General features: G+C 45.3%; 3 protein-coding genes across 3 annotated transcripts in view; 2 read left to right on the top strand and 1 right to left on the bottom strand.

Moving 5' to 3' along the window:
* LOC108962568 (CBP80/20-dependent translation initiation factor-like) overlaps positions 1-18572 on the bottom strand; it is a 392204-nt gene that overhangs the window by 10726 nt on the left and 362906 nt on the right. The window contains exon 11 of the mRNA XM_050986366.1: positions 17772-17927. Coding sequence (XP_050842323.1) covers positions 17772-17927 — 156 coding nt within the window. The remainder of the gene's footprint in view (positions 1-17771; positions 17928-18572) is intronic.
* The window catches only part of LOC127060980 (uncharacterized), a 225449-nt gene that overhangs the window by 30447 nt on the left and 176430 nt on the right, over positions 1-18572 (top strand). The window lies entirely within an intron of this gene.
* Positions 1-18572, top strand: part of LOC127060974 (Friend virus susceptibility protein 1-like) — a 1102452-nt gene that overhangs the window by 918670 nt on the left and 165210 nt on the right. The window lies entirely within an intron of this gene.

Genomic DNA, 18572 nt, shown 5'->3' with positions numbered 1-18572 from the left:
TCAGCATTCTGAAGCCTTGGAGTCAGATGCCAATCATTCCCAAATATTGGGGTTGTCGAGCAATTACTATAACTATAGGTCAATAAGGTGAGGAATTAATGGATTTTTAACTTCCTCTGGGAGGTGAGCACATGGATTCAGAGCATCATACACTAACTGTATGTTTTTGGGGTTACTTTGATAATGGTACTTACCGTGAGGAAATTACACTGGGGGAAATTTTCTCCCAGCCCTTCAGCCCCACCAGTTTTCGAAGGGTTCAACTCTTCTCTAAATGTTAACGATATCATACAGTGGTTGGTGTTGCTGATAGGCCTGTTCTATTTAGCATTAAGAGATAAGGGAAGATTGACTTGGATAACCAGGCTGATATCTACCCCAGAGAATAGGGATGCTGCCCCAGAACCTGACATGGTGCCAGAAACTAGGGAGGCTGCCACAGAGCCTGACACTGCCCCAGGGACTAAAGATGCTGCCCCACTGCCTGACCCTGCCCCACAGCCTACCTCAGAAATGAACCACCCAGATAAGGTGGGAGTTCTGGTGAAGGAGATATGTGAGATGGGCCAGATGCTGAAGGAGTACATTTCCCCAGTTGGTGAGAAACCCTTCCCTTGCCTCGAAGAGGGAAAGCCTAATGGAGCAGCAGTGGAACCCACAAATGTTACAGCTGTCCAGGTTCCAGCTGAACCACAAGGGCAGTCACAGCCAGCAGCAGTCACCCCTGTGGAAACGAGGAAGTCTAAGATGAAATCAGAGCACCCTGATAAGGATAAGAAAGGAGGGCCCCCACAACCTGCAGGGGAGACAGAGGTTGTGATTACCACTGAGCCCCTGACATAAGAAAGTCTCCGTAATCTGCACAAAGACATTGTACGACAGGGACGTGAGGTTCATCCAATCTGGTTACTTCGGGTCTGGGACCTTATGGGTACAGGTGTGCAACTGGATGGTGGTGAGGCAAGGAATCTGGGACCCTTGACCCAGGACTCAGGTGTGAATCAGGTATTCGTAAGGGAACCAGGGTCACTTTCCCTCCGGGAGCGGCTTTTAATGAGTGTCAGAGAGAGGTTTGTCCACAGAGAGAGAATGCAGGAGCACCATCATAGAATGCGCTGGAAGACCCTTAAGGAAGGGATCCAACAGCTGAGAGAAGTGGCAGTATTGGAGGTACTTTTTGGGAGGGATGGACAGCATGATAATGACCCCGACAAGGTCAGGTGCACAGGGCAAATGGTGTGGAGTCTGGCAAATCTAGGGCCATCTCAATACACCACCTTTATTGCAACAATTAATGCCGATACCAACCGAGAGACAGTGGGTTCTGTTGCCAACAAGCTTAGAAATTACAAGAGTATGATCAATGGCCCAATGCAGGCTCATGTCTCTGCTGTAATTAAGAGCCTCCAAGAGGAGATGAGGGAGATAAGGGAGGAGGTGAGGAGGAACAGTTCCCATATGGCACCAGTGCAAGGCACAGGCCCCAAAGTCAGAGCCAGGAAGGGGCACGGGAAAACTGGGTCTTTTGGACAATGTAAATCCAATGGCCTGGCACATCAGACACACAAAAATATGAAGCATTACTTGATACTGGTGCACAGTGTACCCTAATGCCATCGGGACATGTGGGGGCGGATGTAGGAAAGACATTCTGTGCTCTTCTTGTGAGCCAGCAAAGGCTTCCTGATGATAAGGAAAGCCCCGTATCTCTCCTGAGGAAGACAACAAGGTTTTCACCATGGCAACGTGATGAAGGAGAGAAAGTTAAAAGATACGGACTCTAGCTGGTTCACAGAATGACATGGCTCCTTGATCACCTACTGAGAATTTTGTTTCTTTCTTATAACCAATGGGCAGTGAATGTGTATGTTGAGTGAATGTAAATATCTTGAAAAAGTATAAAAGCAACGTGTTGCTATAATAAATCTCTCTTGCAACCTTCTGATGGAGTTGTGGTACTTTGTGTTGTGTTGTGCACTATAACAACAGGCAGAACCTGTTTCCATTGCCGGGGTGACAGGGGGATCACAGCAATTGACCCTGTTGGAAGCCAAGGTGAGCCTGACTGGGAAGGAGTGGCAGAAACATCCTATTGTGACTGGCCCAGAGGCCCTGTGTATTCTAGGCATAGATTTCCTCTGGAATGGCTATTACAAAGACCCAAAGGGACACAGATGGACTTTTGGAAAAGTTGCTGCAGAGGCAGAGGACATTGAGCAATTGAACACCTTGCCTGGACTATCAGAAAACCCATCTGCAGTAGGACTCCTGAGGGTGGAAAAGCAATGAGTACCAATTGCCACATCAAAGGTTCAGCACTGGCAGTATCGGATCGTGATCCCCATCCACAAAATGATCCGTGAGTTGGAGAGCCAAGGGGTGGTCAGTAAGGCCCACTCACTCTTCAACAGCCCCATTTGGCCTGTGCACAAATCTGACAGAGAATGGAGATTGACTGTGGACTATTGTGGCTTGAATGAAGTGACTCCACCACTGAGCACTGCCATGCTGGACATGCTGGAATTCCAGTATGAGCTGGAGTGCAAAGGCAGCAAAGTGGTATGCCACTATTGACATTGCCACCACATTTTTCTCCTTTCCTCTGACAGCAGAATGCAGGCCTCAGTTTGCTTTCACCGGGAGAGGCATGCAATACACTTGGAACCGACTGCCCCAGGGGTAGAAGCACAGTCTCACCATCTGCCATGGACTGATCCAGGCTGCACTGGAAAGGGGTGAAGCTCCAGAACATCTGCAGTATATCAATGACATCATTGTGTGGAGGAACACAGCAATGGAAATATTTGAGAAAGGAGAGAGGATCATCCAGATTGTACTGGAAGCCAGCTTCGCCATCAAGAAGAGCAAAGTCAAGGGACCTGTCTGAGAGATCCAGTTCCTGGGAGTAAAATGGCAAGATGGACGGTGTCAGATTCCCACTGAGGTCATCAACAAGATCCCTGCTATGTCTCCACCAACCAGAAAGAAGGAAACACAGGCTTTCCTAAGCGCTATAGGTTTTTGGAGAATGCGCATTCCCAAGTACAGCCAGATCGTGAGCCCTCTCTACCTGGTTACCCACAAGAAGAACGATTTCCACTGGGGTCCTGAACAGTAACAAGCCTTTGCCCAGATCAAGTAGGAGAACGCTTATGTGGTAGCCCTTGGCCCAGTCAGGATGAGACCAGAGGTGAAGAATGTGCTCTTCTCTGCAGCCAGTAACAATGGCTTGTCCTGGAGCCTTTGGCAGAAGGTGCTTGGGGAGACTTGAGGCTGACCACTGGGATTCTGGAGCTGAAATTAAAGAGGATCAGAAGCCAACTACACTCCCACAGAGAAGGAAATCTTGGCTGCCTATGAAGGAGTTCAAGCTGCCTCGGAGGTGATTGGCATGGAAGCACAACTTTTCCTGGCACCCTGACTACCGGTTCTGGGGTGGATGTTTAAAGGAAAGGTTCCCTCTACCCACCACACCACTGATGCCACATGGAGCAAATAGAGAGAACATGATATTGAATGAATATATCATATCCCTTATCATGCACCAGCTGCCGGGAAAGTTGAATGGTGCATCGGACTGCTTAAGACTCACCTGAAGGCACTTGGCAGGGGAACTTTTAGAAATTGGGAAATGAACTTAGCAAAAGCCACCTGGATGGTCAACACCCGAGGGTCCATCAATCTAGCTGGTCCTGCGAGTCCTTGCACACAGTGGATGGAGATAAAGTCCCTGTGGTATACGCAAAAGGTATTTTGGGAAAGACTGTTTGGATTAGTCCCACCTCAGGCAAAGACAAACCCATCTGTGGGATTGTTTTTGCTCAAGGACCTGGTTACACTTGGTGGGTAATGCAGAAAGATGATGAAGCCCGTTGTGTACCACAGGGAAACCTAGTCCTAAGTGAGAACCATGTGTAAGGTTTCATTTTGTGGAGTTTATTGATTTTGGGTATGATGCAGATGGTAATAGAATAAGGGGTGCATAACATCTTGTGTTGGAAATGCAAGATGTGGCTGGGGTGTGTATTCTATTGCCATCTGTTAGAGGTGGGGCAGTTACCTTCTGTTAATTGGGCCACCTGTTAAAACCAGGTGGGGCAGTTTTTCTTTATCTCTTCCACAACCAATCCTCCCTTTGGAAAATATCTTCTGTTAATGGGCCATTGAGTCTCACTGAATGACTGATAAAATTACATCATCCCATTGTGAGATGCTCTGCCCAGAGGGAGGAGCCAAGCATTCCTACCTGGATATAATCTGAAATTTGGAACACTACAGTCAGCCTTTCCACTGGATTCCCAGAGGAAGACCAGGCCCATCTACATCACCTCCAGACCTTCAGAGGAAAACTCCACCCTTCTACAGGATCACTGCTTCAACAGAACCACATCTGTCACTCCAGAAGTACTGCAGCCAACATTTAATGGGACTGCTACCAACACCCTGACCAACAGGGTGTCAGGTTCTATTCTGACTCTGTCAGTGTTGTTTTGTATTACTGCATTTTTGTTTTATTTTTATTTTTCCCTAATAAAGAACTGTTATTCCTATTCCCATATCTTTGCCTGAGAGCCCTTTAATTTAGAAATTATAATAATTTGGAGAGAGGGAGTTTAAATTTTCCATTTCAAGGGAGACTCCTGCCTTCCTTAGCAGATACCTGTCTTTTCAAACCAAGACAGCTTCTCCCCTGTTGCCAACATATTTTATGAAAAATCCTTTACTTAGGATTTTTCCTTTCCTGGGAGCTGAGAAGCCTCAGGAACAACGGTAAACAATTCTTATCTGCTGCTGTGGAATGCCACGGGAAAATCTGTGATTGGCCCCGTCGGACTGTTTGCAATTAAGAGCCTATCACAATTCACCTGTTCGGCCCGTCTCGGGCTGAGAAGACTTCAGTTTACACATTCCTATTCTATTCTTAGCTTAGCCTTTGTAGTGAAACCTTTCTCTTTACTCTTTTAGTATAGTTTCTATATCTTATATATCATATCATAATAAATCAAAGCCTTCTGATACATGGAGTCAACGTTGTCGTCTCTTCCCTCATCCTGGGACCTCAGAAAACCCCTGTAATACTCCCCCTGATTCACTTTTGTTTATACTTTCTGGGGTCTAAGGCAAATGGTGTCACCTTGGTTCCCAGGCCCAGGTGGTTTGTTTAGTCTGACCAAAATGTGAAGAAAGCTAACTAGCATTCTATATAGAGTTCAGTTATACACTAATGCAGTATAGAATCTAAAAAATATAAAAGCTAAAAACTTAAGACATCACCCACATGCAGAGAGATGGCTACAAATAAAATATATACTCACCTTTTTAATTTTTGCTATTCTTTAGTAAAGAATGTAATGTGGAACTCAAAGCAATAAAGTGGAGTTCGTATTATCAGTGATGATGATACAGACAGGGAGACTGAGAGATGGTCAGAATCTAAATTTATTGCGGACTACCTATGCTTATATACTATTTTAGGAAGGCTAGTAATGTTTTACTACAATGATTGGGTTAGTCATCACATAAACAAACTTATTCATTTTACAATATCTCTTGCTTGCAGAAGTCTTGATGTAATTTTCTTTTCCAGTAAGTCAGTCTGATTTAATTTTATTGCAATCTTCAAAGCTGTTTGTTCTTGCCAAGGCATCCTGATTATCAAATCTCTTATGCTAACCAGATCCAAAGTCCATCATCTGTCTTTTGTATCCCAATGTAGGATTGATAAAGAAGGACCTGTGGTGGCCCAACTCCAGTCCTTCCTCTGTTGTGGTGTCCTTGATGATCCTGCTCTCTGCCAGGAAAACATGGTCAGAGAAAGTCTGTAACTTCACTTGGGCTTTTCTTGCCCTAGCTTCCCACTCACAAGGTTGGGACACACTTCCATACCCCAAAAGGCAGTTATGGGGAGGAATATGTCACTGTCAAGTGCTCAGATATTTGCCTACTGAAGAACAGTCTTATCTACTTATGATGAAACAGAGACCATATCCTACCCCCAGACTTGAGCAGGCACCCTTCACTGTCATGCTGCCCTCCAGGACCTCATCTGATGTGACTAGGCTGAACAAGGAGAATGCGTATGCTCCATCTTGTCCAGTCCATGAGGGCACCATGTGCTCCACCTTGTCCATCAAGACATCATGTGCTCCACCTCATCCATCCAAGCACTATGTGCTCCACTACTCCACTGAGGCACCAAGAGATACCAGTTGCAAGGGCCACAGTTCAACCTTTGCCTTGATATTTGGGTTGGGGAAGCCCACAGCCTGACCACCAAGCCCTGGCACAGGCAGCAGAGTAGGGCTCAGCAGGCAAAACTGCTGGTATTCTGGGAATCATAGTCCAAGTCCATGCCTGTGGTAAGCTGACCATGACTGGATGCCAGACACTCACCAAAGCCACTCTCATGCCACAAATCGACAGGGGAGAGAAAATGTAATGAAAAGCTCATGAACTGAGATAAGGACAGGGAGAGATCACTCACCAAATACCGTCACAGGCAAAACAGACTAAGCTTAGGGATATTAACTGAATTTATTACCAATCAAAATCAGAGCAGGATCATGAAAAGTAAAACAAATCTTAAAAACACCTTCCCTCCACCCCTCCCTCCTTCCCAGGCTCTGCCTCCTACCCCAATGGTGCAGGGAGATGGAATGGGGGTTATGGTCAGTTCATCACCTGTGGTTTCTCCTGCTGTTCAGGGAGAGGAGTCCTTCCCCTGCTCCTGTGTGGGGTCCCTCTCACAGGAGGCAGTCTTCCACAAACTTCTCCAGTGTGAGTTCTTCCCATGGGCTACAGTTCTTCACTAACTGCTCCAGCATGGGTCCCTTTCCATGGGGTGCAGTTCTTCAAGAACAGGCTGCTCCAGAGTGGGTCCCCCACAGGGTCCCAAGTCCTACCAGAAAACCTGGTCTAGCATGGGGTCCTCTCTCCATGGATCTGCAGGTCCCTGCTGTCACTGACATGTTCTATGAAAAATCCTTTCCTTGGGATTTTTCCCTCCTGAGAAGCTGAGAGACCCCAAGAACAAAATGCAAACAATTCTTATCTGCTGCTGTGAAATGCAACAGGTGGATCTGTGATTGGTCTCATCTGGTTGTTTTTAATTAATAGCCAATCACAGTCCACATGTCCAGACAGTCTCGGTCAGAGACAAACCTTTGTTATTCATTCCTTTTCTATTCTTAGCTAAGCCTTCTGATGAAATCCTTTCTTCTATTCTTTTAGTATAGTTTTAATATAATATATATCATAAAATAATAAACCAAGCCTTCTGAACATGGAGTCAACTTTCTCGTCTCTTCCCTCATCCTAAGACCCCTGTGAACAATGCATCAGTCCCTGCCAAGAGCCTGCTCCATCATGGGCCTTCCACAGGGTCACAGCCTTCTTTTAGGCATTCACATGCTCTAGTATGTGTCTCCTCCATGGGCTGAAGATGGATCTCTGCATCCCCATGGTCTTCATCACGGGCTGCAGAGGAATCTCAGCTCTGGTGCCTGGAACACTTCCTCTCCCTCCATCTCCACTGACCTTGGTGTCTACAGAGTTGCTCCTCTCACGTTTTCACCCCACTCTTCTCTACCCAAAGTTACATTTGCACAATAACTTTTTTTCTATCTCAAATATTCTATCACAGAGGTGCTACCATCATCTCTGATTGGCTCATAGCATGTCCGTCTTGGAGCTGGCTGGCATTGGCTCTGTTGAACATTAGTGAAGCTTCTAGAAGCTTCTCACAGAAGCCGCCCCTGTAGCCTTGCCCCTCCCCAGCTACCAAAATCTGGCCATGTAAACCCAATACAATACTTACAGTTGCACAGCCCTGAAGTACTAGCACTTTTATGACCACAAACCTGAACTCAACCAATTGCATTCATCATGTGCAATCTAATTCATATTTACTTAAAATATTTTGATGCAAACACACTATACCCATGCCACTGAAGCCACAAACTGCGAATCAACATGTGCTGGTTATCAGTTGCCCCTGTACAGAAGCAGAAGAAATGTACACAAAAGTCACCCTGTAAAAAAGCTTCAGCAAAGACAGTCGAGGAGGATGAGGACAGCAAAGAGGATGATGAAGCAGAACCATCACAAGGGTGATTTTCAGGGCCATCATCATGGCCATCACAGGAACTGGAGGAGGATATAGAAGAGACAACCACCACTTGATCCCTATCCCTGAGTGAGCTGCAGGAAGTACAAAAAGATTTCAGCCATCATCCATGTGAGCATATTACCGCCTGGCTGCTCTGGTGCTGGGACAACAGAGTCAACAGTGTGAAATTAGAGGGTAAGGAAGCCAAGTAGCTGGGATCACTTCCAAAGGAACCAGACTTTGACAAATCAATGGGAAAAAAGACACAAGTCTTTAGTCTCTGGAGGTGACTCTTATCAAGTGTGAGGGCAAGGTATCCCTATAGAAATGATATTCCATGTCACTCAGGCAAATGGACTGCAATAGAGAAAGATATTCAATATCTGAGGGAATTTGCCATAAAAGAAATTATCTATTTTGACTCGGACAATGCACAGCTCCCCATGGATCCAGATGATGTCTTATGTCAGTGACCCATGTGGCAGAAATTTATGGAGTGCACCAACAGTGCATGAAACCCCTTGACAATATTACTCTGGAAAGATGATGCATCACTGTCACTGTCATATTTTATGAAAAATCCCTTCGCCAGGATTTCTTCTCCTGGAAGCTGAGAAGCCTCAGAGAAAAATAAAAACTATAATTATCTGATTGCTTCTCCTGTGTTTTGCTGCTTTGGAATGTGGTTGGAGATTGTTTATCCAACATGTGAATTGTTTTTACTAAATGACCAATATCGGTCCAGCTGTGTCAAGGCTCTGGAGAGTCACAGGTTTTTCATTAGTATCTTGTAAAGCCTTCTGTAAGTATCCTTTCTCTATTCTTTAGTATAGCATAACATAACATAACATAACATAACATAACATAACATAACATAACATAACATACACCATAAATAATAAATTAGCCTTCTAAGAGCATGGAATCAGATTTATCATATCCTTCCTGCCATGGGGGACCCTGAAAATACCACACATCACCAACAGTAGGTGGTATGATTTGGCAGCTCTGGGAATTGAAGACAGTATACCTTCCTGTGTTGTTGAGGCTGTGGAGAAGCTGCAGATAAACTGACTCAGAAGTTCCAGCAATTCAGAGAGGATATGTTCTATTCCCTACCTGTATGGGTCCATATTTCAACAACTGATAGCAGGCATCCTCTTGCTCAAGAGAGAGGATATAGAAGGTATACACCATGGGCTACCCTGTGCTTTTACCTACAGGACCACAGAGAGGACATGAGGAAGTGGGACGAACAACCCTCTCAATCCTAGATCCACGGGTGAGGTAATTGCAGGGAAAACAGCCACAAATGGGTTTTTTTCCAGGAAAGTTGCTGCTCCAGTCTCCAGAGGACAGTTTTCCAGGCAGAATGGAAGGTCTGATCATACTACTGACTCTGTGGAGAGAAGTTATAGTCCATTTCTACAAGATCTTAGCAGGGAACCTTGTGATCTGTATTAGAGGGGCCCTGCCTCCAGCTAGGTGGAGGAGAGGCATTACCGGGTTTACTGAAATGCGTGGATTCAATGGCCTTGCACAGCAGCCCCAGAGGAGTACAAGGCTTTAATAGACACTGGTGCAGTGTACCCTAATGCCATCGAGCTTTGCAGGGGCAGAATCCATTTGTATTTCTAGAGTGACAGGGGGATCCCAACAGCTGACTCTATTGGAGGCTGAAATCAGCCTGATTGGGAATGAGTAGCACAAACACCCCCTTGGGACTGGACCAGAGGCTCCATGAATCCTTGGCATAGACTATCTCAGGAGAGGATATTTTAAAGGATTCAAAAGGGTATCAGTGGGCTATTGTTATAGCTGCCATGGAGATGGAGGACACTGAACAATTGTCTACCTTGCCTGGTCTTTCAAATGATCCCTTTGTTGTAGGGTTGCTGAAGGTTAAAGAAGAGCAGGTGCCAATTGCTACCACCAACACTGCATCCAAGGCAATACTGCACCAATCAAGACTCCGCAATTCCTATCCATGAACTAATTCATCACCTGGAGAGCCAAGGAGTGATCAGTAGGACCTACTTACCCTTTAACAGCCCCATATGGCCAGTGCAAAATTCTAACAGAGAATGGAGGCTGACAGTAGACTATTGTGGTCTAAATGAGGTTGTGCCACCTCTGAGTACTGCCGTACTAGACATGTTGGAATTTCAATATGAACTGAAGTCAAAGGCAGCAAAGTAATGCCATAATTGATATCACTAATGTGTTTTTCTCAATCCCTTTGCCAGCAGAGTGCAGATCACAGTTTAGTTTTACTTGGATGGGTGTCCAGTACACCTGGAATCAACTGCCCCAGGGGTGGAAACATAGCCTGACCATCTGTCATGAACTGATACAGACTGCACTGGAAGAGGGTGGAGCTCCAGAATACCTCAAATACTTCCATGATATCATTATATGGGGCAATACAGCAGAAGTTTTTGAGAAAGAAGAAAATAAAACTAATCCTTCTAAAAGCCTGGTTTGCCTTAAAACAAAGTAAGGTAAAGGGACATGCACAGGAGATCCAGTTTTTAGGATAAAATGGAAGGATGGACATCACCAGATCCCAATGGAGATTATTAATAAAATAACAGAGATGTCCCCACCAACTAACAAGAAAGAAGCACAAGCTTTTTTAGGTGTTGTGGGATTTTGGAGAATGCACATTCCAAATTAGTCTGATTGTCACCCCTCTCTATCAAGTGGCCCAGAAGAAGAATGATTTCCAATGGGGCCCTGAGCAACGACAAGCCTTTGAACGAATCAAGCAGGAGATAGTTCATGCAGTACCCCTCAGGCCAGTCTGAACAGGGCAAGATGTAAAAAATGTGCTCTACTGCAGCTGGGGAGAATGGCCCTACCTGGAGCCTCTGGCAGAAAGTGCCAGGGGAGACTCAAGATCGACCTCTAGGTTTTTGGAGTAGGGGATACAGAGGATCTGAAGCCCCCCATATTCCAATCAAAAAGGAGATACTGGCAGCTTATGAAGATGTTTGAGCCGCTTTGTAGGTGGTTGGTACTGAATCACAGCTCCTTCTGGCACCCCAGTTACCTGTGCCCTTATGCTTCTAGATTTAACCTGTAATCATCCCACAGAGGCTGGGGCTGTTTGCAAGAAAAACTGCCCTTTGCAGTTTCCCCCCATATTTCCTGGGTATAGCTCCTCCTGAACTTAACACTAATATTTACACTAAAAATTTTAAAAGCAAATCAAATCATATCAAATTGGATCCTTTACCTTCCTGAAACACCCTTGGAACCCCAAGAGTTAGAGCTCCTGTGTTCTCTGAAATTGGATTTTTATGTTAATTTAAAATACCCAGGAAGTAATCAGTCTAAAATTTTTAAATGTTTCTCCCTATCACCCTGTGTGTAAGAATCAAACCTTTTGGTGCAATTATACTTCTGGCAGCCTTTCTAAATCCAGTAATGCCCCCCCTGTGGCTGCCATCAGGAATGTTTTTAGTTTATAATGATCAAGCCTGAGCCTTTAGTGGCTAGGTTTTTCGCTAAAAGATTCTTTTTAAGATGGGTATGTATGTGATGATCTTGATAATAATTGTATTAATCATGATACCTTGCTTGCTTCAATGTGTGCAGAGATTAACTAATAAAATGAGTGGTTTTGGTTGAAAAGAGAAGGGGGAGATATTGGGATGCACAAGACAGATGATGGACTTTGGACCTGGTGAGCATAAGAGATTTGATAACAGGATGCCTTGGCAAGAGCAAACAGAACTTTGAGGATTAAATCAAAACTAAGCTGAAGATTAAATCAGGACTTACCAGAAAAGAAAATTACATCAACTTCTGCGAGCAAGACATGTTGTAAAACACATAAGTTTGTTTATGTGATGATTAACCCAATCATTGTAGTAAAACATTACCAGCCTTCCTAAAATAGTATATAAACATAGGTATTCCACAATAAATTTAGATTCTTCTGACCAAATCGTAGTCTCCCCATCTCTCCTCATCGCCAATACCTGGTCAATAAAAGTAGCAGTTCTTGCTGCAAAGCAGACAGAGTCTGCTTGATTTCCTAAGAGAGAAGGCTGCATGCCAGAATCTGCACGGCCTGTTATATAATACTCAACCTTAGTTGCAAAAGGCTTTTCGCTTTTGTTTCTGGTTTGTTTTCTAGCAGCCTTGCAGACTGTTGGAATATTGCAGTCAGGTAGAAAAATTATAAAAGAAAGACCTCATAAAATCAGGCCTACTCTGTTAGATCAGTGTCTAGCCTGTCACTTCTTCTAAGTGCAGCTAGCACTTTGCAAGATCCCATGCGGACACAAACCCGGTATGAATAGTTCGTTAATATAACCATCTATTCCTGGGTGAAAAACAACTATCACCTGCATAAACATTAAATCTATCCCATGAGAATCAGTGAAGAAAATATGTAAACAATTTAAGAATAGAGAGATTTGATGGACAAGTAAGATACCTTTTACTAACCAATAGAGTAATTGGCAAGAAATCTATTGTCCTGGTTTAGGGCAAATTTGGAAGAAAACCTCTAAAAGGGGCCCTCCCAGAAAGCAAACCCACATGGCCCCTCCCCCCAACCTATTTGGGAAGGATTTCCTCAGAGAGAAGTGGAAAAAAAACTGTTTATTTAACAGGCAAAGCACCCCCCAGCACAAAAAATGAACAATACTGGATGACAAAACTAATTTGTCACTCTGAAGAGATGACAAATTCAGAAAATCTCTCCGATGGGTGGTTGCTCTGTTATCAGTCCCTCTGGCTCTGGGAAAGGCTTCTGCCCAGAGTAGGCCCCAGCAGGCTACAAAGTGCGAACTCTCGGTGTTTCCCTGGGTCCCAGACCAGAGCAGGCTCGAACAGATCAAAAAAAAGGGAAAGAGAAACAGTCCAGGGAACCTCTCTGCCTCAGCTAGCCAAACCAACTAAAAAACAACAGACTGCCATGTTCTGCCCCATTCGTGCCCAGACACCATAGTGGAGGAGCGAGAGCAGGCTGATAACAAAACTCCATGCTTCTTCTTCTCCCCGCCTTCTCTTCCAGAGCCAGTCTTGAAGGCACAGAATATAATATCCAGCATGAACAGAACACCCGATTGGGGATACAAGCATCATAACGTCACCCTAGGACACTATTAACCAATTAAAGTTGCACATGAGGTCTGTAAAAACTCTATAAAAATGAGTTATGTGAATAAAGAATTAGCTTTTCCTGCATGAAGAAGATGGAGTCTCACCTGATTTATTCTGATAAGAATATGTGAGGGGAACAGCTCTACAGACACCAAGGTCAGTGGAGAAGGAGGGGCAGGAAGTGCTCCAGGCACTGGAGCTGAGATTCCCCTGCAGCCGGTGGTGATGACCATGGTGAAGCAGCTGTGACCCTGTAGCCCATGGAGGACCATGGGGATGCAGAGATCTACCTGCAGCCCTTGGAGGAGACCCATGCTGGAACAGATGGATGTCTGAAAGAAGGCTGTAAACCTGTGGGAAACCCATGCTGGAGCAGGCTCTTGGCAGGGACCTGCAGACCTGTGGAGGGAGGAGCCCACACTGGAGCAGGATTGCTGGTAGGACTTATCACCCTGTAGGGGACCCACAGTGGAGGAGGCTGTGCTTGAAGGACTGCACCCCATGGGAGAGTGACCCATGTGGCAGCAGTTCATGGAGAATTGTTGCCCATGGGATGGGCTCACATTGGAGAAGTTAATGAAGTGTCTCCCATGGGAGGGACCCCATGTTGGAGCAGGCAAAGGCCTCCTCTCCCTGGGCAGCATCAGAAACATGTGATGAACTGACCCTAACCCCCATTCCCCATCTCTCTCTGCCACTGGGGGAGGAGGTAGAGCTGGGAAGGAGGGAAGGGTAGGGGGAGGGTGTTTTTTAGATTTATTTTACTTCTCATTTTCCTTCTCTGATTTTGTTAGCAATAAATTCAATTAATATCTCCGATTCGAGCCTGTTTTGTCCATGATGGTATTTGGCGCATGATCTCTCCTGGTCCTTATCTCAACCCATGAACCCTTTGTTATATTTTTCCTCCCCTGTTCAGTTGTGGAGGGGAATGAGAGAGCGGCTTTGGTGGGTGTCTGGCACCCAGCCAGAGTCAACCCACTACACCAATCCATCCATACCTCTCAAAAAATAATACTGCATTGTCACCTGATGTCCCAGCCATGTCCCCAGCACAGATTCCTCACTGAGACAACTAGCACCAATTTCCTTGCTGCCATCTTCCTTCCCACCTGGGCCAGTTCCACAACTAATTATGGTGATAATAAGTTTTTATTTGTTGGGAAAGGAAAGGAGCTGGAGAGAGGAAGTTTTGCAGTGGAAAGGGAAGAGACATTCCTGGCTCATTCATCAGGCAGCTTTCCCCTTCCTCTTGTTTGCTGAGCTTTGACTGAGTCTGCCAGAGCTGTAAAGGAAAAGGAAGAGGAAAAAAGGAAAAAAAAGGGAAACTAGAAAGCAAGAGGAGCTGAAAGGACAGGCAGAGGGAGAGATGTTATCTTGTCTCTGCTAATGATTCATTGTCAAAGGATGGGTGAATGGAGGCAGAGAGCTAAGCATGATTGTGGACAGCACGGAGGGGGTTTGCTGGGGGATGCCCAAGGGGGCAGGAGTTAGGGGCAAGGGGATGAAACTGCACAGGGGCATATGTGCTGATCAGCAGGAAGGGGAAAAAGCCCAGTGAACCTGTCCTGAGGAAAGTGCAGGTCCCAAACCTTATAGGCCATGGTAACACCCCCTCCTGCCCTGGAACACCAGCCCATGTGTTTCATGAAGCTCATTAAAGGACAAGTACTCTGCATGATTAGGGAATTTTCACCCTATCACAGAGCACCTGGCAGAGCCAGTCTGTGCAAATATCCTTGTCCTCTCCTGGCTAAAGCTAGAGGAGCTCACCACCTCCTCCTCGTCTGAGTCTTCAGCCTGACTTTGGTTCTGGCAACCATCTCAGAGCCTGGCACCTATCACTACTAAAAAATAGGTGGTTGTGATCTCCTGGGTTGGCCCTGGGCATCACGATTACCTGATGGTGGCAAAAAACGATGGCAAGATGAAAACCTATCGCAGAGCCATGGAAGAGAAACAGCATGAGTCAAGGTCACAACCCTGTGGAGCAAGCAGTCTCAGATCAACCTTTTGGGGGCAGGAGTGCCAGAAGACTCAGATGCACCCATGTCAGCTAAGAGTCTTCTCTGACAACACCACAGGGACAAAGATGTCCTCCTAAGGAACAGAGATGTATTTTTAAGAAGCAGGCAGAGAAAAATCCTGGCAGAATAAGGGCTGGGTTGTTTCATGACTGTGATGGGAAGCAGAGGGAAATGAGGACTTTGCTGGATGCCTAGTTCTTCCCCATAAAGTGACATACCTCCATTAGCAGAGATTTTGGGGAAGTTAGGCTATTCTTAGCATCCCTCTCCCACCTTCTCCTCTGGATATGTATGCCCCATCACAATGCCTGCACTCTTTCTCACTGCTACAGTCACCATCTGTGAGCCCTACATACAATATTACTGTGAAGACAAAATGCTTATGATGTGTTTTCATTCAAAGAAAACTTCCCATACATGTTAAAAGTCACTGTCAGCAGTTTCTTTATGCTTCCTTTGGCAAGGGTCTAGCAGAGAACTTATTTTACAGCAAGTTATTTATGGCCCGACAGAAGCACTACTGACAATTTGAGATTCACAGCTCCAGCCCTGGGCAGTGAGGCAGGTTTTTCTGAGAAAGTCTTCTACAGACAGCAACAGGAGACAAAACCACCATTAAAACAGGATGGGGGAAAACCCTCCTTGAGTTGCCTTTTTTGTTTGTCCTCACCAAGATATCTACCACCTGAGACAGAGTAGAAATTTTCCAGGTTCCAGGGTAGAAAGCCTTTTTGATTTAGGTTAAATGTATATCTTTTAGTTAAGCCTTGGAATCTTAGCTGTTTAGTCTGAGCTCAGAAATTGCTTCAGTGAAAGACAGAGATAAGGGAGGGGGGAGACAAGTCAACTTGGCCTAAGAATTCTTTCTGATAACAAAAGAACTAGCGCTAAATGTCACGCGAAGTCTGTAAAATGAATATGTATGAACCTGTTGTGAAATTGTATGCATATGTATTTGGGGAGAAAGATAAAAAAAGACCTGAAGATCCCAGAAGTACGCATGCCTTTTAAGGGGAGTAATCCCTGCATGCGTCCAGCGCTGCAATAAACATACCGGCTTTACAACTTTTACAAAGTTGTGGAGTTTTTGATTTTCTCCGCAAAACACACCATCTCAAACTGTGAGATTCTCAGGCTCTGAAACAAACTCATCTGGAGCTTGGGTTCTGAAATGTTCCCAACCCTGGTGGCAGGGCTAGATTTGTGCTGAACTAGGTGGGGAGTAAGGACATATGGAACCTTACTTCTCTGCTCTTCTGTCCCCTTGGTCCATCTCATCTATTCAGGTGACTTCACCAGCTTTAGGAAGCTTTTTAAGCCCCTTGGGTGGGGATTTTCACAACACTGGGACTGGCAAACTCAAATGTTGGGTTCGCAATCCTAACTGTTGGGCTTTGCAAACCCTTGGACAAAGGGGTCTTGCTTGGAGCACATGCCCTTATTTAGCAGAAACACAATATGCAGGAAAAGCCAAGCATCTGTGCAGACGTAGGTACTTTTGAGGTGGGAAGTGTTGATGCTAGCACAGCAAACATCTAGGAATCATTAAACAAACCGAATCATAGAATGGCTTAGGTTAGAATGGACCTTAAAGATCATCTCATTCCAAACCCCCAGCCATGAGCAGGGACATCTTCAACTAGACCAGGTTGCTCCAAGCCCCATCTAACCTGGCCTTGAACACTGCCAGGGATCGGGGGTGTGGCAGGACGTGTCTTCCCCCTTTTTACCACAGATAGTTGGTGCATAAAGAGATAACCTAGGGGCTGAAAGGCCCAGCAAGGGATCATCTCTGACACCAAAAGAGCTCAAGCCTCAGCTACGAATCACCATCTTAGTCTGGAGAGCAGATGTGGGAAGAGATAAAAGAAATATTCTTGACTGAGAGACACTGTTTTGCAAACTATAAAAGACACACAAGTTATCACAGAGATAGAAGCCTTCTAAACACACATCCTGATAAGTGTTGGAGACTTCTCCCCAGAGTTTGGATGCAGATTCTGTGGTTACTTTCCTGGGAATTGAGGGAAAGGATCTTGATGTGTGCCCCACCAACAATTGGATGGTAAGATACATTGAATCCTAAATTATATTATTTCTTCACTAGCTGTAAAATTAATAGGTACCTTTAACCTCGTGCTGTATATATCTACTAGTATTCTCTTGTTTTGTCCTTATTCCTGTGTGATATTAGTTTGTTTTAAGTCTTATGTCTGTTAGTTTTGTGTCTATTAAATAAATAATTCATTCTACAATAGACTGAATCAGCCATTATTAAAGAACTTGGGAAAGAAAGTAGCTTTTGGGGTGGTGGCTGCCTCAATAAAGCTACTGCCTGCTGCCGGAGGCCTGGGCAAAAGTCAGGGACTTATCTAAACCCCCACATCCTTTCGTAACAGGGGGCCATAGCTTCTTTGGGCAACCTGCTCCAGTGTCATTTATGAATCATGAGCACCTCAGAGCTGCAACACAATAATTTGGCTCACCAGTGGAGAAGGACAAAGTCTGAAGGCATTTACCTCCCTGAGGCAGGTATAAATGGGGCAGACAAGAACTCGAAAGGGCTCTCCAGTGCTGCTCCTCATGGTACTGAAGACTTCGCAGAGAAAGGTGATGAACCCCAGCCAGTGTCCCACATCCCGCTGCTGCAACTCCTCCCGCATGGTGAAGTCCTTCTGCAAGAAAGACAGAGACAACAGGCTACATCAGCAAAGCCACATCACTATGGGAGAGGCAATGTCTGTCTGGAGAGAGAAATAAAAGAAAATTGAAATGGCAGGGGAGAAGGAAGACAGACAGACAGTCTCTTTAGTAACAGCAGGGAGATTACTTAACACATGTGGAGTAGCTGGAATTTCAACACAGCAAAGCCACCAGAAAGCAGGTACTGGTAGAAATATTACCAAACCCATCAATATCTGTCATGGCTTGTGCAAGACATGGAGTCTCCCATGGCCTGCCATCCCCCCTGGACCGACATGGGGACTCTTTTCCATATGCACAACCAAGATCAAATAAAAGCAGGAACAAAGAGGTTAAATGAAATCTAGGAGAAAGACAATGAATGCTGGTGGCCATGCTGGGTTTGGTGGTCCAGGTGGACTTGTCCAGCCTGTTCATTCCTCTATCTTCAGCACAACCAGTGTCTGGCCAGAAGCATCCTAATGGCCTGGTTACTCCCTGGGGTCTTACAAAATTATGGCAATACTGGGTCCCTGACAGACCAGAAGAAGATCAGTGCAGCCTAGGCTTGGCATTGAAAGGTCACCCTGCTCCTGAGCTGATGGTTGCCATGACAAGGGATTATCCAGGTGACATGG

The sequence above is a fragment of the Serinus canaria genome, chromosome W (genome assembly GCF_022539315.1).
Source record: "Serinus canaria isolate serCan28SL12 chromosome W, serCan2020, whole genome shotgun sequence".
Classification (NCBI taxonomy): domain Eukaryota; kingdom Metazoa; phylum Chordata; class Aves; order Passeriformes; family Fringillidae; genus Serinus; species Serinus canaria.
The sequence above is the reverse complement of the archived record's forward strand: the minus strand, read 5'-3'. Positions and strand labels throughout refer to the sequence as shown.